Source organism: Balaenoptera physalus (genome assembly GCF_965194825.1).
Source record: "Balaenoptera physalus genome assembly, chromosome: 1".
Classification (NCBI taxonomy): Eukaryota; Metazoa; Chordata; class Mammalia; order Artiodactyla; family Balaenopteridae; genus Balaenoptera; species Balaenoptera physalus.
This window is the reverse complement of record NC_138882.1, coordinates 177,662,796-177,686,288: the sequence shown is the minus strand read 5'-3', so window position 1 is coordinate 177,686,288 and position 23,493 is coordinate 177,662,796. Positions and strand designations below refer to the sequence as shown.

At 39.4% G+C, this 23,493-nt stretch overlaps 2 protein-coding genes across 9 annotated transcripts; one reads left to right on the top strand and one right to left on the bottom strand.

Annotated features, from left to right (window-relative positions):
- Positions 1-3,043: 3,043 nt before the first annotated feature.
- On the top strand, positions 3,044-6,934 carry PNRC2 (proline rich nuclear receptor coactivator 2). Of its 2 annotated transcripts, none has more exons than XM_082432178.1 (3): positions 3,044-3,425; positions 4,329-4,534; positions 4,835-6,934. In XM_082432178.1, exon 3 carries the CDS (start codon positions 4,853-4,855, stop codon positions 5,270-5,272), a length of 420 nt encoding a protein of 139 aa, XP_082288304.1. In that variant the 5' UTR covers positions 3,044-3,425; positions 4,329-4,534; positions 4,835-4,852; the 3' UTR covers positions 5,273-6,934. The 2 variants fall into 2 exon arrangements, with proteins under 2 accessions (XP_082288304.1, XP_082288305.1); XM_082432179.1 differs by lacking the exon at positions 3,044-3,425 and adding an exon at positions 3,503-3,721.
- SRSF10 (serine and arginine rich splicing factor 10) lies at positions 6,495-22,021 on the bottom strand. Of its 7 annotated transcripts, none has more exons than XM_082432105.1 (7): positions 21,798-22,019; positions 20,213-20,317; positions 16,538-16,641; positions 14,369-14,531; positions 14,106-14,159; positions 13,872-13,973; positions 6,495-10,571 (listed from the first exon to the last, which is right to left on the bottom strand). In XM_082432105.1, exons 1-7 carry the CDS (start codon positions 21,860-21,862, stop codon positions 10,511-10,513), a joined length of 654 nt encoding a protein of 217 aa, XP_082288231.1. In that variant the 5' UTR covers positions 21,863-22,019; the 3' UTR covers positions 6,495-10,510. The 7 variants fall into 7 exon arrangements, with proteins under 7 accessions (XP_082288231.1, XP_082288234.1, XP_082288233.1 ...); XM_082432106.1 differs by lacking the exon at positions 6,495-10,571 and adding an exon at positions 19,398-19,758 and having other exon boundaries at positions 10,811-13,973; positions 16,538-16,634; positions 20,146-20,317; positions 21,798-22,016; XM_082432108.1 differs by lacking the exon at positions 13,872-13,973 and having other exon boundaries at positions 14,106-14,156; positions 21,798-22,018.
- Between the last annotated feature and the right edge of the window lie 1,472 nt (positions 22,022-23,493).

Below are 23,493 nucleotides of genomic sequence, written 5' to 3'. Positions count from 1 at the left end.
TAAGAGTCCTAAGGCACATCAAAACATCAGGCAGGTTGTCCGTCCACTTTACTCTTGGCGGAGGCCAAGAACTTGCTTGCCCTAAATGAAATAAGCCACCAGCTGACAGACCTGCAAGCATTCAAAGCTGTCCTCTGAATTCATAGATGAGCTTGAGGAAGAAACAGAACCAGACTGGCTTGTTTTGAGATAGACACCCTGGCGGAGTAAATGATCCAGCCCGAAAGCCAGTCAGTTCAACTAGAGACTTGTTCCAAATATTTGGCAAACTCGGGTGTTTGTCTCACTTGCTCTGGCCCTCGTGGGGTCTAAATAGAATAAGCATCAGCCTGCAACTTGCCAGTCCTCCAAAGCTGGACTTTCAGAAACGCCTTTTTGCCTCACTTCTACTTACAGATTAGGCAGGTAATGTTGATTTTTAGCTCCCACAGATACATAATTCAAAACAGATTCTCGAGGGAAAGGATTTCAGCGAGCGTGGAAATCCTCTCCTTTTACCTTCCATTCTACAGGGTCTGAGCACAAGGTCTGGAACCTGCACTCCTTCGCAGTGTTAGCAGGTTGATTTTTGTGTTTGCATACAATTGGCACTGCCTGTCCTTGACTCTCTGGGGAAGAACTGAGGAAACGAATCTCCTCAGACACCAGCTTCCCTCTCTGAAAAGTGGTAAAGGGAAAAGCTTTTTGAGTTTTTTGGGGCTGGGATGGAGCCTCATTCACTATTGTATTCCCAGGGCTTGGCGGAGTGCCTGCCTCAAAGAAGGCACCAGGTAAATCTTTGTCAAATAAATGCTTGGTATTAAACACCCACGTATTTATTATGCATTTGGTGCCCAGTATTGGTGGCTGATCGACATCTTGAGAGCTGTTTGTTTATATCAACATTTTCCTATTTGAACTGAGAATCACTAATTGTATCGTGTTGGTGGAACTGGCTTTAAAGCCCAGCCTGGCACAGCCAGAGGCTGTATCAGACGTCCTGAAAAGGATGTGATTTTTAACTCCTGCTCTCCAGTTCTGAGCTGTTGTGGGCACTTGGTAAATATTAATGAAGGATGAGGCTGGAGCTATATTGGGAGGCTCCTGGGAGTCTGGGACATGGTAAAGGCTTTAACGGCAGTCTTCGGCGGGCAGCCTGACTCTGACCTTCTGGCAGAGAAGCTGGCTCAGCCAGACGGCAAGATGGAGGCTTCACCCTGCCCAAGCTTCCCCAGCACGCCAGCCAGCAGCCAGTCAGTGTCTGCTCTGGGCAAAGCACATTTTGGGCCCTGGGGAGGACATAGAGGTGACTCAGACACGGATGCTGCAGGGAACATAGGGTGGGCTCTGGAGCCTTAGTGTGTGGCTTTCAGCTTTAAACTGAGCCTCAGATTTCGGATCTGTACAGTGGAGATCAAAATAGCACCTACTCCACGATTTGTGAAAATTCAACGAAATGATGTAAGCAAAACAATTTAGCACAGGGCAGAGGGAGGCAGAGTGAGTATCCAACACAGTACATCGTGTGTTTACAAGCACCCGATACATTACCCGTATGTTTATACAGATAAGATCCGGAGGGTGATTTAATTTTGTAATACAATTTGGGGCCAATGCAGTGTTTGTTGTTGTTGTTGTTTTAAAGTAACACAATCAGATCCATGAGGGTAGAAAGGAGGGCGAGGTAGGAGTATAGGAGGGATGAATTTGAAAGATATTTGGATGATGATAATAAAAAAGAATTAGAAAAGAGAAGTGCTCAGACTGAAACCAGACTGTTCATTTTACAAATCACTATATTAAAAAATATATTGTAAGGGTCTTTTCTTAAGTCAAAGTCTTGAATCCATTAAATACAGCCTGGCTGTGATCTGGCTGGATGTCTAAGCCAGTTTCTTGAATTTTTAGAAAATAGATTACACTTTCAGTAAGGTCGCTTACTATGTACATCTTACTTGACTATAATGATTAGCAGCTGAAAGTCCCATGCTCAGAAGTATCTTTTCTATTCTATTCTGCACATTTCACCAAATTAATTTGATTAACAAACTCCTCTTTTAAATTGGTGTTCTTAAGAAACTTAATTAAGGTCTGTGGCTACAAGAACATAGGGGTGGGGGATGATGGTAGCAGAAAAACTGAAGATTAAAAAAGGAATTATGTGGGACTCATAAAAAGTACATATAAATCCTGTAACAAATAAAAAGTACATATAAATGCTGTAACAAAAATGCGTACATGTTCATAGAAATTGGTGTTCTTTAAAACACAAACTCTGGGTTGCTTTCCATTTACTCCAAAGAAGTTGCCCGTTTCCTCTTCCCTGCACCTTGGTGGCATAATCAACTGAACTCTACCTTTTCTCCCCGCTTTCACTTACAAACTGGGCAGAAAGGGGACTAAGGGAGCCCCATTCTCGCAACAGATTTTTCTTGTGCGCTTACAGGGTGCTCTGCGCTCGGAGAAAGAGGTGGGGGGGGGATGGGCAGACACGTAGCCACCACACCGTGTGACTGAAGTTCAGGACCAGTGGGACACAAAAGAAGAACTGATTAACTTGATCCGCACCTGTGTCGCAAACGCCTTCACACGGGAGGCAACTACTCAAGAATTTCGAGGCTGCGGGCAGGGAGGACAAGAGGGAACCGCAGGGGAACCGCAAGCTGGAGAGCTGCAAAGAAGTCCCCGTGACCGGGGAACAGTGACAGGAGTGTCAGGACTAAGTGGTCAGGGGCCAGCTTCAGAAATAACTTGCTGGAGTATCTTTCGTCAGTAAGAGATCGGGTACACGGCTCGGTGAACTTAACTCGGGAACTCAAAGCCCCTTCGCTGACTCCCCACGGCGGGGAACCACCGGGTTCCGAGGGCCGCGGGCCCCGCGAGCCGGGCAGCCCGGGTGAAAGCCGCTGCCCGGGCGGACGGCTGACGCCCCTTCCCCGGCGTGCCGGGCTCGGGCCCCGGAGTCGCCACGAGGGGGTGGCGTTGGCCGTGTTCTGTAGTGCCGGGCGAGGCCGGACGGGCGCCTCCGGGAGAAGCCGGTGTCAACCAGGAGCCGGCGGAGGGACGGCAGCCGGGGCCGCGACGGTTGTTCCCGACATGCTCTTCTCGGGGAGGATTTCAAAACCTCGGCCGCAACCACCTCCCCTCTCCCGGCCCCGTCGGGCCCCAGCAACAGGCGGCGGCTCGCGTATCATTGGCCGGGCCGCGCAAAGGCGTGTTTTGATTGGCCGCCGCGCCTCCCGGCCCCGCTCTAGCGCTCACCGCCGCCTCCATTTTGTCGGTAGAGGCAGAAGGGGAAGGTCGGTCGGGACGCTGAGGTGGCCTGCAGCTGTCTCGTCGGTGCTCGTGGGCTTCGCTCGTTCCGTGCCTCGTCTCTCCCTGGAAGGGGAGGGGGGCTTCGACGCCGAGCAGGAGCCGCCGCCGCCGTAGTCCCGGGTTCGAAGTCGGTGAGTGGCGGCGGCGCGGCGGGTGCGGCCATGTTGGCGGCCGCGCTCCCCATTGTTGGGGGAAGGAGGCGAGATCCGAGGCCGGGCGGGCGCGAGCGGCCCGGAGGAGCGGGTTCCCGGGCCGGGCTCGAGGAACGCTGAGCCGCTCGGAAGCCCAGCGCCGTCGGCAGAACCGAACTTTCCGGTCTCGCGTTGGGAATGACTCACGATCCGGGAACTAATTTTTTTAGGGCTGTTAACATAGTGTGGAAGGGCCTCTCACCTTTTCGAAAAGAAGAGGGCTTATTATTTGTTCGGTAACTTGGTTTCTTGGAATATTAAATGAAATCTCGAATGTTTAATGTTCACGATAGGGAGGCAATTTTTTTATATTTAAGAACTGACTTGGCTTGTTACGGCTTGTGAAACTTATTTTAAGACGGGGAGGAGTCAAGAGTTCATAACCAAAGGAAGAGCTGCAAGACGTAAACACGCTGGGAGAGGAGGCTTTGTGAAAACAGATATGTGGTGTGTCCAAAGACTGGGAAATTCTGGTGGGACTTTAGAAACATGGTCTTTAGGAAAGATTTTAAGCCCATTTCTTGGCATGGCTGTAAAGGTTAATGCTTCCATGGTTTAACATTTTGGTCACAAAATCCGTGTGAGAATCTGAAAGGTTCCTAGGAAAAAGATGCAACTTGTTGCGGGATTTGGCGGACACCCCTCCCCACATTCCTCAGGGGTTCCTGGATCTCGAGGGTTTTTAAATGATGACAGTTACAAGGTCAAAGTCATCTTTAGAGACATTATTTTCTGCCTTTTAGTTCAGGAAGTAGTCACTCTTTAACTATTTCTGTAGTAAATGTAAATGATCACTTTCTCCTGTGTTTTTGAATTGAAATAATGAAATATTTGCTTTTCTAGCTAAGACTTCTCTCAAACTTGTGTGCTGAGGAGACTCAGATGTTGGCCTCAGCTCCTAGGCTGAACTCAGCAGATCGGCCCATGAAAACTTCTGCATTGAGACAAAGGAAAGGATCTATCAGAAAGCAACATCTATTATCCTGGGCGTGGCAGCAAGGAAGAGGACAGGTGGTGGAAATCCTGCAATCTGAAAAGCAGACTGAAAGGTATCAAAAACTTCCCGTTGTAATGGGGCAGGCATTTTATGATGGACTCATCCTAAACAGTTTTTATTTTTAGATAGAGGATTATTCGGATTTGTGGATAAGCTCACTTTTCTTAGAAAGGTAATAAAGTGCATGTAATGAAGTGTGAACAGTATAGTGAAGTTAAAGCAGCTGAATAGCACGTATTTGAGTCTTACCCAAGATTTCTGGAGTTACAAATTGGAGCTATTTAAGTTTCTTAAAGTTTTGAACTATTTGAAGTGGAATTCTACTCAATGTTTTGTTTGCATTCACTTACAGGTGACAAAGAAGCTGAAGATGGGTGGTGGCGAGAGGTATAACATTCCAGCCCCTCAGTCTAGAAATGTTAGTAAGAACCAACAACAGCTTAGTAGACAGAAGACCAAGGATCAGAATTCCCAGATGAAGATTGTTCATAAGAAAAAGGAAAGAGGACATACTTATAATTCATCAGCAGCTGCATGGCAGGCCATGCAAAGTGGGGGGAAGAACAAAAATTTTCCAAATAATCAAAACTGGAACTCTAGCTTATCAAGTCCCACCTTACTTTTTAAGTCTCAAACTAATCAGAACTATGCTGGAGCCAAATTTAGTGAGCCGCCATCACCAAGTGTTCTTCCTAAACCACCAAGCCACTGGGTTCCTGTTTCCTTTAATCCTTCTGATAAAGAAATAATGACATTTCAACTTAAAACCTTACTTAAAGTACAGGTGTAAAATGAGATAAAGTATTAATGTGTTTAAATTTAGTCATATTTAGGGATAATTGGCAATTGTCTCAGACCAAATTCACTAGGGAATTTAATGTGTAAAACTGCTAATTAATGTAGAAAATATAATTAGACTTAACTGTTTTGTGTGTTACGTGCACTGTGATGGTAGAATCAGTGCAACTTAAAATAACTAAATTATTGATAATTGTACTTCATATAAATACTAAGTGTTCTCAATTGAGTAACCAAGTGAAACCAGTCAAGTTTAGATTTGGGGAATGGTAAAGGAATCAACTTTTTCTATTGCCTGTTGGGGGAAAATAGTAATTTAAGATTATCATTCACAGATCAGCAGATTGACTTGTTGAGATCTGGTAAATGATTATAAGCATCCAGTTAAGACATACAGGGGTTGAAAACTAGTTGAATATTTGAAAGTTTAATGTCCTAGAAACACCTAAACCAGTAATATGCCAACAATCTGATGCACTGCCAAAAGAAAATGTGAATTTTTTTTTAGAGTATAGTTGTATTTTAGTGAACTGTATGGTGGTGAATGCGGAAAGGGCACTAGGGGCTATTTAGAATGAAACAGTATACCCCATTGTCCCTGTTACTGACATGCAGTGGATAGGTGTCTGCCAACAAATGCACCGAAACCATTTTTTATAGAAATAGTATTCGGTGTTCACCGAGTAGCTTTCAGAATACATTTTTGTATTATGGCACTGCACAAGCTATTCTGACAGTGATCTGGCATCAAATCATCCCTGCACAGCTTGTTTAAAGTTGGGAGTTATATAATGTGAAAGTTTTACGTACCTAGGAAAGAGCCATGTAAATATATGTAATAAACTTGTAGCATATGTAAAGTTTTGTTGGCATTTATCCTACAAAAATAGAATATTTTAGTATGAATTTGCTGAATGTAAGACATGGACTCCTTTTTATACTATGGCCTAATTTTAAAGGTCCAAAAAAACCTTGTTTTTAAAGTTTGCCCTTGTGCTAAAGTGCCACTGTACGTATACTATGATTGATCTTGTTGTAAACTATATTTCAAAGTAAATCCTAGTGTAAGAAGTTTTATATAACTGAAAAGGTTTTAAGCTGCTAAAACACTTCCTATTTTTGAGAGATGTGAAATGCAGTATGTGATTATTTTAATTTCTTTCTTAAGCCCAAAGATGAACTATTAAGGGGTTCCTCTAACCTTAAAAGATTCATTTTGGCTTTCAACAATTTGTGTAACCTATGAGTATAGTGTACAATGCCAGCGTTTTTTTTTTTTTTTTTTGGTCAACAGGTGCAACCCAGGGGACCACTCATTGCAAAAGATGCAATTTCTTGCCTAATACCATGATAACATGTTTTGTTTACCTTAAAGATAAGCGCTAATTATAACAGCCAACCCAATGAATTAAAAGGAAAGCGGGGGGGGGGGGGGGGGTCTATTTAGAATATGGTGGTAGGTGCCCTCTTTTCTCATTTGGCAGCTTTTTTGATACTTTTAAGCAGAATGGGTAAGTTGTATTTCTCCTAATAAATTCAGGTAATATTGCCCACATCAAATAATGATATCCTAAGGACAAGTTTATATAATAGTACTTAATGTACATACGGGAATTTGAAGCATGAAATTAAAAAATAAAATTGCTTTTTCCCATGTCTTGTTTTTATTGTATAAAAATTGTTGACTATGTAATATTCTTAGAATGCACATAATTAACCCTACTGAAATACAATAGGACTGTTGGTTTTAAGAGGCAACCAGTTTGCTAACTGACAGACATTTGGATTAGCAGCTATACCGTTAAAAAAGCAACTGTGGCTTCCCAGCAGGGCTAACAGTAAAAGGCCACAGAATATTACTTTGGAAACTTACATAAAGCTTCTGAATTCATCTCATACCAAATTGAGTAAAGCAGGTTTAACCGCCTGTCTCCCTCTTCTATATTTTAAGATGACTTAGGTAAACACAAGAGTTCTTGTCAATTTGAGAAATTCTGCAAATTTTTTTTTCTATAAACCTATTATTTTCACAAGGGGACCTTGGAGGAGAAAAAAGACACAAGAACTAAACTGGCTTTCTAATATGTTCCAAATGATACGATAGCTTAAACTAGTTCAAAAAAAATCTTTTTAATTTCTATACTAAGCAAGCAGTGAATCCCAGGGCCAGGCTGTATTTTCTCCTGCAAACTGTCAGAATAAATTGATTTGGCAGAAATTAATAATGTTTTTTTTTCCTGTTTATTCAGTGTAATTTCTATTAACAGTGCCAAGAATTGCCCAGTTCTTTGCAGTACTGCACTGGAATCCCACTAGATTCAACAATTTTCATCCCAAGCATCTTTATGTTAGGTTTTGATGTATACATGTAAATACAGTATATACTAGATTTTTGGTTTGGGACGGACTCAAGTGGTAAAAGTGTTCAGAGAATTAAGAGCACATTGGCTTTAACTACAAAAATTTTTAATAGCTACGGTTAACTTAAAAAGTTAATTGATATCTCATACCTTAGAAAGGTACTAATAAAGTTATGGTTAGCGTACAGGAAGTATGGTTGACATGAATTTCTCAAATCGTACTTGTAAGAATCACAAAGTTGTTAAGAGCTCATCTACCCTGTAGGGCTGCAGTCAGCCATAGCATGAGCCTTGTCAGTGTTACAATTTAAACTTGTATCTTTTTGATGGCAGCATATATAGTATGTTGGAATCTTGAGCCCATAACCTATCTTTACACTTAAGTTCTGGTAAATTCTCTTCATCCCAGAAGCAAGCACAAAGTGGAAAAAAAACTGAAGGAAAACACTAGTTTTCTAGTGTTTCTTTAACTGTCTCATAGGCAATTACTTCGTAAACCAAGTGGGATAGAGTACATCTCAAACCTCTTACACAAATGAGGAAAGCCTACCCAGCCACAAATCTGTCAGGCAGAACTAAACCTAAAAAAAAAAAAAAAAATCCAAGATTTTTTGGATCCTAGACCAGTTTATTTCATTATCTAGCATTCAGAGATGTGCTCTACAACAAACGACACAAAAAGGCCTTTTACTTCTTTACAAACTACTCTGTCAATTATCAACAAAATGAATTTACATGCCTTGCTTTGTACTCCAAATAAAAAAGGAATCCCATCTTTAACATAAGGGTGAAACAACTGTTAGGAATACATAGAAACAACACAATGAACATAAGCGACACTGCTGGAGGAAGGGACAAAGGGAAAAAACCCCCAAAAAGATCCTTTTCCATAGCAGCTAGCTATGTCTTACAGATGTCAGTCGTTGAAGATGAATAGGTTGCTGACTTCTTTCATCAGTGAGGACAATTCACTCCTGGGACTCCTAAAAGCTTTGACAGACCGCCTAGTTGAACACTTATTTTATTCCTGAGCTGCCACTGTGCTGTTCAAGTCACAGCCTCCCCACTTCAAAATTATCTCAGGATTTTGTAAACAGGAATATGGTCAAAATGCAATACGAGATTGAAATTTGGAAAGCCAGGCTGGAAAGTGAGTCAACAGCTGTTGAGATCTTGGATTACATTTAACCCTTTCCATCCAAGAAAGTTACAAATACTTTTTGTAATTAAACTATTTTCATAAATCTATTAAATCTTCCCTCTAAGTGAACTCTAGATTCACTTATATTAATTGTATTGTTATAAAATTTCCCCATTTGATAAAAAAAATGAACCAAATGAAAAACCCTGGACACTTAATCTAGTATCTGCCACTTACTGTGTGATCTCAGGCAAGTTTGAAAAATTAAAACGGGTAAAAATACCTCCATTTCATATCTCCCTTAGGTATATTCTGCTATATTTTCAAAATCTTTATAAATTAAAGGCTTAAACACTTCTGTATTTTTAGATGAGTAACTTTACGCAAAAAGTTTTAATTGTGGCAGAAATAAAGACAAAAATCAAATATGCAAGTGATGAAATCAATGTATAGATAAACTTCATATCCTAATAAGGAACTAAGGAATCCAAAACATTTTGTGATACTATAAAAGTTATTTATTCACTATACACAGAACATGTCCCCTATAAAATGTACATGTAAATCACTAGAAAGTATATTTGGTGAACATTTTCTCAATTACAGAACATACTAAATCAGTTGGGAATAACAGCTGTCTGCCTCAAAATAATCTAATTATAGCACCCAGAGTCTCCTTTACATCTGATGCAAAGTTAAATACTTATTTTGGGGATTGTTTCCTAACGTGTTTGAGGAGGCAGAGTTAACAATTATATATAACTCTAGTATATTACAGTCACTGCACAGTAAATCAGTTTATTACAGATTAAAACATCATTTTTTCATTATTTGTATTAATGGGATGAAAACAAATACTGGATACTTTTAAATGGCAAATAACCACAAAATTACTTATCTTTGATAGTATATTGGGTTTTATAATTACATAGGATATAAATGGTGTAAAATAGTTATAATACACCTCAAACAAAACAGTGAGGCCACACTGTAATGATTCACTAGATTGTGCTCAGTAGACATTTATTGAATAAGTGAATTTTATCTATTTTTCTCCCCAATTACCCAGTACAATTTTTGCCCACAGTAAGGGCTCAGTAAATGTTTGCTGAATATACTGACTAGGAAAGAGGTGAGAAGAGATGGACCCTCTTAGCTGGATGTCAAGTATAATTGGAATTTATGTGGGAGAGTGTTTAAGGAAGATGTAAACCGCATGTGGCATACAAGTAAGGAAACTCAGATGCCAACAAAGCAAACCATTAAGCAGAAAACACTGGCACTGGAATAAACAAAGGCAAGATTTGCCAATAGCAAAAACAGAACTGACTTTAAGAGATAAGCAAGTTTATACTGGACCATACCTTTTCTCACCCAATTCAGTTTGAGACAGACCAATAGAGGCACTGTAAGAGACTATGGCTGTCTTCCTTGATATGCAAACATCCTAGTTTCCAATTTAACATGGACCTGTTACCCATGAATCAATATAAACCTATTCAGATTTAGGGATTAGTTTCCACAAGTACAAAGTTGAATTTCCTTTTATTTGTCCTAAAATGCTTACTTTCAAACTTGAAGGGACTTCAATTATTCCATGTAGTTTCGATAACATTCTTTTATCTTTTCAGACCAGAGTCAAAATATTCGTACAGTATTCATACTGCAGCACCTTCCACCCACCCTTTGGTCGCTTGAACTGCCCTTCTTTGGTTCTTTTTCCGCTTTCTCAGATCTTTCTTGAAGTGTAGTAAGCAGAACTGTACTGGGTATTCCAGCTGCAGTTTGGTCTTAAATAAAAGAAGGATGTTTGTCAGTTTGGTTTTCTTTATTCTTCTCTGTGGTATACAGGATTTTGTTAGTTGAACTGGATGTAGCAGCTTACAGGGCCAAATTTTCAAGAGAATAGTATAATAGTTCCCAGGTCTTTTCCCTGGGTTGTAACTTAACAGCTCATACTCTATGTAGCACCTTTCCTTTCTCACTGAAGCATTATCTGTCATTATTCTTCTTGCTTACTTGGCTTCAAAAAAAAAAAAAAAAATGCAGAGAGATCTTAAGCAAAAAGAGAGGTGAAGTGTCAGCTCTCACTTGAGTCTTGATATGTTCTACTCCAATACTGAGCCGTGCCAGACACACAGTAGATACTCAATAATTATGGAACTCAACCATGTAACCCAACATTAAAGCCCTGTATAAGGATCCTTAAGTATCAGTAGGATCCTATCATGGGTTCAAATATAAAATAGTCCCTTTGAAGCTATGTTATTTAGGTATGTCACTTTAGAAATAACATATAAGGTTCTCAAGAAAATAGCATGAGTCTAAAAATAAGTGACACAAGTAAAAAATAAAAACGAAACTATTACTTCTAATTCTATACAGACTAAGAAAAATTAAACAGGTTATTTGCCCAATCTACTCTAATTACAGTCCATTAAAAAAAAAAAACATCTAAGGATCCGGCTGAGCTCAAATCCTGGATCTGCCTTTTATTGCTTTTTCTTTGTGCCTCCATTTCCTTATCAGCTGTTACACGAGAAAATAAAAGTATCTTTCTCATAGGGTTTCGTGATGAGTAAATGAGTTAACACATAAAGCTTTTAGAACAGTGTCTGGCACATCATAAATACTCAATAAATATCAGCTATACTTGTCATTATAAAGCAGCTTGAACTCAAACCACAAAACACCTAAACCAGTTCCCCACAGTGATTATCACTTAATATTAAGTGCTCACGAACATTCAATGCAAAAATATTTTAAATCACACCATAAACATAAGGCCCAATCCATCTTGTTTAGGATGGGGAAGAGTAGAATTATTGGTCCATCTAATAATGAAAATATAAACTTAAAATTAGCTGACTCAAATTTCATTTTAATGCGTATCTTAACACTACCAATAACCTCTAAGTTATTTAACCCAAGGGGTTTAATAAGCAATAATGAAACAACTCTGACATTACATAAGGAATTTTTAACTACTACGTAGAAGATGTACCTTTCTGGCAGGTTCTATCATTTCCAAAGTAAAACCTGTGCCTAGTGCAACACTGATTTAAAATACTCCTAAATCCGCTGTTATTGTATAATCTCATTCAAAACTATAATAATTCCAGTTAATCATTATTTCCTTCATTTTGTTTTTATTATAGCATGTTTGCTTAATTTACAGCAAGCAGAAAATAAGCTGGGTCTTGTTTTGATCCAAACATTGATGTTTTAAAGGTTGTACACAATATTTGTTAAAAAGAACATATAAAAATACCTTTTTAGAAGCTTCTATAAGAAAGAAAATACAAAGTTTAACCCCACAACTTTCCTCTTTGCTAGAACTGCAAACTACTGCTACAGTTTTAAATAGACTTTTTGTTGTTTAAACTATACATCCAGGAAAATCTAAAAAAATTAAAGAAACGTGCATATAAATGATTGCATAGCAGAACATGAACATTAACTGCAAACAGTAAAGAAATGAAAGTTAGAAATACTATCAAATATACAAAGGTTCTAGAATCAATCCTTTAAACACATTCCACAAACAGTATTTAAAACCACCTTTTGTTCTTTACAGGCAAGGCCTAGATTACTAAAACCAAAATTGAAAAAAGTAATCCTCTAAAAGGAATGGTTTCCCCACAACATTTCTTACTTATTATGCCTGTAAGCAAGCAATCTAAAAATTTTAAGGATGCCAGCTTTTATTCTGAAATGAGATTGGACACGTCAAGTCACTTTTTATTGCCCCCAAATGATCTCGCAGAGAGATGTTAGAAATTATAAAGAGTTAGGGTATTATTTTCATCAGGTACTACATGGATAATCAGTCAAAACCTCAAGAGATGTGACTTTCTTAGTTTTTTCCAGAATTATTTAAAATCTCATGGCACCACAGAATCACGTAGAATGGGAGTGTTGTCTTTTTACTTGCCTCACATTAAATAAACTGAGGCGTGAAGAACAAGCCTCCTTCATAAAGATATGGGCAAATTTTGATACAAATGCACACACCAAGTGCTTTAAGCATCAAAATTCAGTCCTTTTACACTATGCGCACACACAAACAAAACCTACTTTGAAAACACTTTACTTGCTTTTAACAGCAGTAAGAAAACTAAGCAATATTATGGTCAACAATGCTCCTTAAAGTTTAGAGTAACTGCATAAGAGCATTCTTTTCCCCTTAAAATTATTTCTGCCATCATCAACCTGCCCAAATTTTAAGGGGGGTTTTTCCGATGTTTGTATGGTTCCAAATCTTCACAGAAACCAGAAAAGTGAAGGCTCCGTGTTTCAATCAAAAACTCCATCTCCCTGAAAATGCTACTTAACCCAGTTGGCGTCATTTCCCGAGACAGTGGGGTTAACAAAAGAACTATTCCACACTGTGCCATAAATTATCATCGTGGGTCTCGACACCTTGACAAGACAAAAAGGTCCACCCTGAACCTAAATGTGTCTAGTCGGGTCAGTGTTGTACGGTGGCTACAACTTCACTTTTGTATCATTCTACCTTATTAGCAAGCTACATTTCTAGGTTAACAGTTCTACCAAATATGGATATGAAAGTTTATTTTTAATAAGACAATGTTGCAAATTATGGTCAACCAACATCTTTTCACCAATACCTCAAGCATTAAAAAATGAGAATCTTTACAAAAATATACAGAGACACCACAAATTGGTAGCTGCCCATAACATTAAACAAACTGGACTCTTAAGAGTGGCTTCTCAACAGCATTTCATTTTAATAATAACCATTGCCTGGTACAGGGAAAACTGACAAGTGTTTTTTTAAGCATCATTGCAACATTGTATTCCTGATAATTTAAGTAAACCAAACTATGAGTAAATGAATGATACATGCCTAAAAATATCATGGTTTATACTATCAGTGGCCACTGGACTTAGGACTAGTCCAAGACCTTGATCTAGATTTTGACCTAGACCTAGACTGTGATCTTGACTGAGATTTGGATCTAGGTGGTTCTTTTTTCCTTGATTCCTTTTCATATCTTGAGCCAGACTTATAATGTGTTTTGGAATCTGTTTTAGAGGTGCCTCTAGTTTTGGTGTGAGATGCAGACCTAGAACGTGATTTAGCCTTCATTTCTTTCTTGGGCTGGGACTTGGACCGTGATCTTGAATTGGATTTAGATCTTGAAAAAGATCGATTTCGGTGTTTGAATCTTTCAAAACAGAGGAGAGATACAATTAGAGTAAAAATTAGATTCTATATTAATCAAATTTGTTATTTTTAGAGCAAAAGTTCACTCTGAAATTGAAAAATGTATAGTCTTTTTCAAAGCAAAGTTATTTACCTATCATTGTCGGAATGGCTTCTGCTACGCCGTGGTCTTCCAGTCGGTCTACTGCTAAAAAGTACATCAGAAAAAGCAAACAGTGACACATGTCTATTTACAAGTTTCTAATTAAAAAAGTGAACCATAAAACTTTTAAAACAAAGCACTAAAAATATTTTTAGTCTCAATGAAGCATACAATGTACATAATTAAAAGTACACAAGATTTAAAAAAATTAAAGGCCAACAAACTAAATCTTTTCTGTGGTACACATCACTTACTTTCTAGGACTATAAGATCTTCTATAGTTGTAATCAAAGGAACGACTTCTTGATCTCCTTCTTTCGTAACTTCGGCTTCTAGAACGTCTGTATCTGTCATAATCATCATAGCGTGAAGAACTATACACATTCCTCCCTTCCTTGGCTTTCATCTGATTTGGAGCTATGAAATACACAGAACAGAAATATTTACAAACATTAAAAACGTAGTATTTAAGCCTCCAAATTATAGGAAAAATTCCTGCATCCCCTTCCTTTATGCCTCCAAATCTGTGGCTACTTGTGAATGTTAATCTTGGAAAAGGTATTTATTTTCAAGCAAGTCTATCAGAAGACTGTTTTATGTTAAAAATGATACCCTCAAATATCTCCCCAACTATTTTGTTTTTTCAAAGACCTCTCACATCTAGTTTGTTGTCCAAAAATATGCCAACTGCTTCGACATTAGGAAAATATACCATGAAAGTACTTTTAAAATTCCGAATTAAGATACAAATGACTTCTGAACCATATGCTAATTTGGAATTATCCTACCATGGTCTCCATTCATTAGGAACAAAATTAACAATGACAAAATACTTAATGGTGGCCTACGAATGATATGTAGTGTCAAAATGCAATAATATATAGTTATACAGTTCTGAGAAACCATGACAAAGAAAAGCAGAAGAAAACTAACACTTGTTAAATGCCTTAGACAATACCCACATCCCGGACAGTTCTCAATCCTTACATTATCTCATTCCATCCTATGAAAAAGATACTTTATGCATATGTGTATGAATGTATAAATAACACTGACTACCCCGGAACCTATCATTCAACCCAAGAACTAGAGAATCACCAATAGCTTGTGTCTACCTAAGTACTCCCCCTCTCTTTAGCAACTTTTTTTTTTTTTCCAGCAGCTATTTTAATCTCTTTTAATATCTTGCTTAAGGAAATATAACAGTTGAGCCAGAATTCAAAACCAGGTGTATCTGACCCCAAAGCCTGTACTTATGCCTCATTAGCATGCAGCCAACACCTGGTGTATGCCTGCATATTAATAAAAACCAAGTACTAGTATAAAATCTTTTCTAAATTTAATCTATATAGTCTTTCCCAGTCTATCTGTTCATTTCTAAAGCCAGGCACCTACATAATTACCCAATTACACCTTGCTGATCTTTATGCAGAAAGAAATGGCTCAAGAGAACTAAAACTTTCCAAAGTTTATTCTTTTCAATTCCACTCTTAGTCTATTAAACATGCCACAGCTGATAGTACTGATCTACCTTCTTAAAGAGTCCAAACATATTCCAGGCATTCTGATCACTGCATTCTAAATCCTTTTGTCTACCCTGAAATTCTGCAAAGTATTCAAAATACTCTATCTTCCCAAAAACTATCTTTCTGGGTTTTGAACAGATAGACATATTGCACAATACTTCCAAGAAGCACTCTCAGAACAATTTGTATGAATATGATGTATTTCCGCGTGCCACAACTACTGAAGCCCGTGTGCGTAGAGCCCATGTTCCGCAAGAGAGAAGGCACCGCAATGAGAAACCCATGCACTGCAACGAAGAGTAGCCCCCGCTCACCGCAACTAGAGAAAGCCCGCGCGCAGCAACGAAGACCCAAAGCAGCCAAAAGTAAAATAAACTGGCTAAAAAAATAAAATTAAAAAATAAAATTTAAAAAATCTGTATTTATGTCAAACCTAACCTCCCAGTTCATCCCACCCTCCCCCCCCTTTCCCCTCTTGTGTCCACACGTCCATTCTCTATGTCTGCATCTCTATTCCTGCCCTGCAAACAGGTTCATCTGTACGCTTTTTCTAGGTTCCACATATATGCGTTAATACATGTTTGTTTTTCTCTTTCTGACTTACTTCACTCTGTATGACAGACTCTAGGTCCATCCACATCTCTAGTGGGAACCTGTGGTATAGCACAGGTAGCTCAGCGCAATGCTGTGATGACCTAGATGGGTAGGATGGGGGTGGTGGTGGGAGGGAGGCCCAAGAGGGAGGGGATAAATGTATACACATAGCTGATTCACTTTGTTATACAGCAGAAACCAACACACCTTTGTAAAGCAATTATACTCCAAGTAAAAAAAAATCTATATACAGAAAAAAAAAAAGAAATGATGCATTTTACATATAGGCATAAAGGTACTTACTCTTTCGATCCCCCTGTGCAAACTGTATTTCAATTTGGCGTCCACAAATCCATTTTCTGTCCAAATTATGTAAAGCATCTTCTGCATCACGAACATCCTCAAATGTGCTAAATGTTAAGGGGCTTGGGAAGTTTTGCAAACTTTGATAATGAATGAAAGTTCAGTTGGTAAGTCTGGAACAATTCACAATCTCTCGATATTATTCTAGAAAATCAACCAGACCCCACTAACTGGTTGGTTGATTCAGCTATAAACACTTTAGAGTATTAAAGCACTTGTGACTCCCTAAGGCATGAGTTTGAAAACACTTATGAATACATACTATAAAGTTATCACTGAAATAAGGCCTGTTATAGCTAAACTACCAAGTAATCCCATCAGAAGATTTTCCTGAGTTTTAAGAATTTTACAAGACAAAAAAGAAAAACAAATGCCAATTTTATTTTGTATGCTAAAACAAAAATTTCTTAAAATAAAACCAAAACTGTTTTTCATATTTTTGTTTCAAATGAAAAAAAGAAAATGCCAATAGTTCTTGTGTAAGCAAGCGGAATATACCTTACAAGAAACTAAAGCATCAACCTCAAATTAATCTTGCTATTTTTCTCAGACATATCTAACATTATTATTTCACTTAGTTGTCTTCCTTATTACACCTACTGAGAAGACTGGTACACCAGCCACTTGTAGATATCAAGACAGTATCAAGCAATACTTAAGACATCATATTATATCCATGCACAGACTATAAAAGCATGCTGCCAAGAAATAACAGACCATTTCTAAAGATTCCTGGACTGGAAAGCCCTAACCTTGACACTAAACATAAAGCTTCCCGTAGAGAAGTGCGTTTGGGACTGGTTTTCAATTTGAGAAATTTCAAGACAATATTTATAAGCCTAAAGCAGGATCTGCTGGTACCCATTTTTGATCTGAAAGGCTGTTGCCTTGTTCTCCCCCAACAAAGCTATTCTGACCAAATTTAGTTCCTTTCCTAAAACCACCATTCTAATAGAAGCCAAGCACATATTCAGAGCAGTGTTTGATATAAAAGCTTCTGAAGGGGAGCTAGGCTAGGTCTGGCTGTGGATTTTCATTCTGTACTAAAATTCACTATTCTAACTTGTCCATTTCTATTTCTTAAATTTGAGAGGAGTGCAGATCTTGAGTGCTGATTAAAAAACATCCCTGAAGCGATATACTCCCTTCAAGACTGATATTAATATTCTTTTATTCCAGAGACTAAAAGGTCTGCCTCACTAGATTTCCTATTTTTTGTTCTGGAAGGACTTAAAGACCACAACAGGGTCCCAGTTCTCTCTCTCTGAGGCTATTATGTGTAGTGAACAATAGGTTTTCTCAAGTCCTAAATCACGAGGATTTCATCATGAAAAGACAAAGGTTGATGGGGAGTTTAGACCCTTGAACACTATAATCAAACACCCCTCCAGGTTAATGCAGTTGAGCTCTAAAATAATTAAAAAGAACAAGTTCATTTGAAGGGTATACTACTTTGCTACTTTGAGAGACAGAATAACTTCTTAAAGGATTTAGACCAAGAAGTATAAAAATTATTAATGAAAGCCAATCATCCTCTGGGGCTACCCTCAAAAACAGAATCCTGGGTTGGATGAACCATGGCAAGGTTCTACCTGACCTGTTAAGAGAAAGCTAGCTGGGAATGGGGTCAGATAGAAAAGAGGACCACAGCAGGGACAGTCAAATATCATTCTGATGCCAGTTACGGAGAAATTTGTACTCAGGGTCTTTGCAAAATCCTGATACCTATTTCTTTTTAACTATTTGAAGACCACAGACAGACTTTGTGGTTTTTTTTAGCTATAATTCACCCTGAAATTCCTTTGGTTAACTCTTTCCTGGCTCAAGTATCACATACTCTTGAGTCTAACTGCTGATCCTGGTTCCCAGGCCACCTCCAAACCAGGTAAAATCAGGCCAACATTGTAAGCCAGAATGTACCGTTACCTTTTTTTTTTTTAACCAAGCCAGATATACCTCTTATCCTCTCTGTAACAGAGCTTTGCAACCAATTCCCACAACTGTCCTTGATCACTGGCCCTGCAGGAGTAGCAGCTTTTGGCATTTTGCCTAAGTCTCATTAGAACTCTGCTAAGTTTCAAGAGATCCACTGAATTTAAGCAATGAGAATTTTTCCTAGCCTGAAGTCCACAGCCCAAACCTTTGTTGCCACAAGGAGGTGATCTCACTGAAGGAAGTAATGTCACCTGAAACTCTGGGCCAAGGAACAATTTCCCACAGATCCTGATTACGTACCCATACCAAAGATAAGGCCTTCTGCAACCCATTCTGGGCCAACTGATCACATGTGCTAAAGCAGTCAGGGCCAGCAGGTTTCACAGAGCTAAGCTTCAGATGTTAGGAGTATGTGTGTGCCCCTAGCAGACCCTTTAAAAAAATCTATAAACAGACCGTATCTTTAGTGGATCTGACCTTCTAAAACCACCAGAGCCGTTTCTAAGTAGTCCCCAGTGCATGCACCTGTCTGCCCTCTAAGCACGGCTCTATGGAGTCGGCTTGACTCCAGAACCTCATGCTACTTCCAAAGAGCACTGCCTGCTACCCTATGGCACCTGACCACTTGGTCCAAAACAGAAATATGCTGAGTTTAAGCTTAACAACATTACATCCTGGTACACTTTAATTTCACAAGCTAAGAGAGAGTGCATTTATACAAGACCACATCACAACATCAAAGGCCCACGTAAATCAAGTTACAGGTTTTGTCACTAGACCAAACCAGAATAATTTTGAAAATTAACTGCTTACAAAACATGAGGAGAAAAAAAAAAAAAAGGAAAATAGTTATTCTGTAGGATACATCAGGTATGACTCCTTTAATCTTGGCCATCATTCAACTTCATCTTGACCTTTAACTCTTTAAGTGCTTGTCAGAAGGACTTGTCATGAGATGCTTGGCCAAATATGACAGATGGCTTTATCTTTAACTTTGAAAAACAACCTTTTCCCCCTTTTGTAGATAAAGCGAGGCTTTGTCTCCCATTAGGCTTGTCCTTCTTCCAGCTTTTCTTTATATTTTCTTTTCCCAAACTCTCCCTTCTCTTCAAGCCTGATCCTTAAGGTCTTTGGCTTGTCTACTTGCCTTAAGTGTTGAACTCTACTCTAAAGGTTCTTTCATGCTTTCTCTTTGGGGTCGCCATAACTGTACAGCTTTACATTCTCTGAGGTAACAACAGAGGACAGCAAATTAGGGGACAATATTAAAGAAGTTTACCTCATTGTTATACAATTTGTTTTTGATCACGTGATTCAAGTTAACAAACAAGAATACCAAACTTTAATTGCTAAGCACAAGAACATATTAACTTTTGAGTTACATTAAAGGTGGTAGCAACCAGAGTGTATTCAGATTTAAATCACATATTATAATCACTGATTTGAGTTTCAGCAGCATGAATGGGAATTTAAATATGTTACTGTTTTTGGATCAACTTTAAGAAATAGTAAGAGCAATGTGTGAGTCAGAGTCAGAATTAACTTAGAAAAAATGGAAGACAAAACATTTATTAGAAGACCAAAAAAAAAAAAAACTACTTTTTAGATGTTACCTCTTACAAAAACTTGAATTTCAAACTTCAACACCCCTCACTAATCAGCCATCTGAAGAAAGGATATTGAACATATGCAAATCCTCTTGGACGGCGAGTGTAGAAATCAAGTGGAACATACACATCAACTATAGGACCATAGCGACCGAATTCGCGTCGTAAATCTTCAGACCTAAAACATCATAAAAAGATGCCAAATTTTTAAGTCCACTCCTTTGAAAGTTTATTTGTAAGAAATAGGTTTCTTTCTGTAATATCTCAATTAATGAAAGAGGCTGTGCTATGTTCCTGGGTGACCTGAAACAAACAAGCTTTCTAAATCTCAACATCAAGAGCCAACGGTAAGAATATACAACAATATGTCTTTTTGAAAAAAAAAGCCAGAATGCAAGATTCTGGAAGATAATAATGCAGTTTATAATAAAACCTATTACTATTTTACATTAACAACAGGAAAACAGACATTTAAGTAAACTTGATTACAACTTATCTCTATTACTTTTATCCACAGCCTTCATTTTTCATAAATAGTAGCATTAAGTTGTACGTAACTATTGCTGTTTTTTTTTTTAACAGTATCAAAGCACCTCTAGTATTCTGAAAAATACAAAGCACTTATTTTACCTCCAAATTTTAGCGACAGGGTTACACACTTAATAGTAGGTAGATACTGTTTGAAAAATAAAAGTCACAAATATATATAATTCCTCAATAAATGTCAATATGACATAAAGGGGAAAGTTTCCTAGATGCTAGACTAATTACTATTGCTTACTTACCCTACTTAAAGGTAAAACAGAAAAATATAAATCATACGAGGCTACCTAAATTTTTTTGATTTGTGTGTAGAGTGATTATTTGTTAAACAGTAAATCTCATCTTGTGATAAGATCTCCTCCAAAAAAGTCTGACGGCAACTCCAAGCAATTAAGGGAATTGGCGAGAACAAAGGGACGGTCCAGATTAATCCAATTTAGCTATCAACGTCCTAATGGTAGAGGCTTCCTAAACCTCCGTTTTCAAAGGGTGGCCAGTATTTCGCGGAAATGGGAAGAATTAGTTCGTACCGTTTAAGTGGAAGAATTTTATATCTCTAATTTCAACATTCCCTTTATCCAAACATCTACAACACCAAAAAAAAAAAAAATCGCAAATAAAACACAACAACAAAAAGGGTAGCAAATGCTTCGCCACACTCCCCTCCCCCGATCCCGTTATTTTACTGCAGAGCAGTTTTTCTTTTAACTAGGAAAAAAAAAAAATTTCTGGGCCAAGGGGGCGTGCACCCCAAAGAACGTGAACTTCAAATCAATGGGGGGAGCTGATGTTCGGTGGAAGCTGAGGCTGAACGCCCGGAGAGGAAGCGGGAAGGAAGGGGCCCCCATCTGCGGAGGGGGAGGGGACCGAAACGCCGCCACGCGGCCCGCTCTCCCGCGGCTGCCCGGGAAGACCAGCGGCGCCGCCCTCGCTCCCACGCGGCGGTTATGCCGGCTGAGCGGCCTAGTTCGGGCCAGAAAGCCAGCGCGGGACCCGCCATCTTCAGCCCTTCCCCTCCCCCGGAGTAGGCCCAGCGCGCCGCCGCCGCCACACCGGTCCTTTCCGAGCGCCCGCGGCCTCCCCTCTTGGGCCCGGAGTGCCTCCCCTGTACATACCTGGTATCGTCCGCCACGTTCCTTACGAAGAGAGACGTGTTGGGGGGACGCAGGTACCGGGACATAACGGCGGCGTGGGTCTCAGCAGGGACACTAACGGGCTCAGCAAACCGTCCGCAGCTCCGGCGCCGGAACCTCGAGACACACAGCCGGAGAACTCCGCTACGGCAACCGCCTCTTCTCGCGAGAGTTCACTCCCGCCTCCCCCCCACCTCCTACCTGAGTGCAACGCCGGGACCTGCAACGGTTCTTTCCCGCGAGATCACGCGGCGTGCGCCTGCGCATGCGGGCGGCGGGAGTACGTGCTGCAGCTTAGATCTCATTCATTGGCTTCTTGAGCTGCCTCCCCTTCTCTCGGTAGCCCGCTCTTTCTTTCTTACGTGCTTTATTTTGCCGCCCTTTTCTCCCTTGCACCGCGTTCTCCTCTCTTAACCGCCCCCGCGAAGTCAGGAAGCAGATGTTTTAACCCGTACACCATACTGTACAGTTTTTACAAACTGGACGGAGTTTTAAATATTACAGTTCGGAGGGACAGGCTTTCCCCTGTCTGGTCCATGTTATAACCTGGCTTTTATCAGATCTCTCAACGGCAAGAGAAGAATTTACGGCCTCTCGTGTTCGTGTGCATGGGAAGGAGGTGTGTGTCCTTGCAGAGATAGGCCTGCCTCTCCAGTGCTTTCTGCACGCGGTGGACTCACTCCCTGAGCGCCTTTGCCCAGGTCGCCCCTCGCATACACCCTTCTTGGTTGTTTCCTTCACCTATCCACGGGGTTTTCTCCCCATTAAAGGCTGTTCCCTACCAAAATGGGACGCAAACCTCACATCTTAGTCTCCATTGTCATCTACACTGTCTTTGTTACTAACGGCTTCCTGAGTGTGCATTGTTCATGTATTGCAGTGTTTCTCCATCTGTTAGAATGCTTTTGGCATGTAGCACATTGCCAAGCAGATAGCAGAGACTCAAGAACTGTTTAAATGAACTTTTATTTTACAAAACGACAAAAAAGCATTATTTTTGCATCAATCTGCATCCATAGCAATTAAGTGATTTGATAATCTGTTGTGCTCTGTAGGAGAGATGTTGTTTTTCTATATTTATATTTTCCAAGACGCTTTGGACACTTAGTTTATTAAAACATTTATTGATTACCTATTATGTGTCAGACATTACGTTAGATGCTGTAAATTCAGTGGTGAAAAACATGGAGCTTATGTTTCCGTAGGAAACAAGCTGGTCAACAAGTAATTGCAGATCTGTGATATGAAAGAGACTGTAATGTGACAGTTTAAAAAAAAAACCTTTTTTTTAAAGAGTTGCTGAACAAGTGTTTCCTTACTCCCCCCTCCCAAATTAATTTAAGCACTTTTTAGTGGCTAGAAAACAGACTCCTGTAAATTACCCTCAGTAATGAGGAAATTAATACAGTTTGGTGGTACTCCACCCAACTTTAATATGGATAAATGTTTAGAACAGAGTCTGATGCATACTGAGTGCCCTATAAATGTTAATCGGACTGGCTACATAATTTGTGGGACTCAGTGCAAAATGAAAAAGTTAAAAAATTAAGATGACAATAGCAGAGCACTAAGCCAAGTGCGGGATTGTTCCGAGAGTGGGGTCCCGTGCAACTACACAGGTGGCACGGCCATTGAAGCCTGCCCTGAATGTTAGCAATTATTATTATTACTCATAATG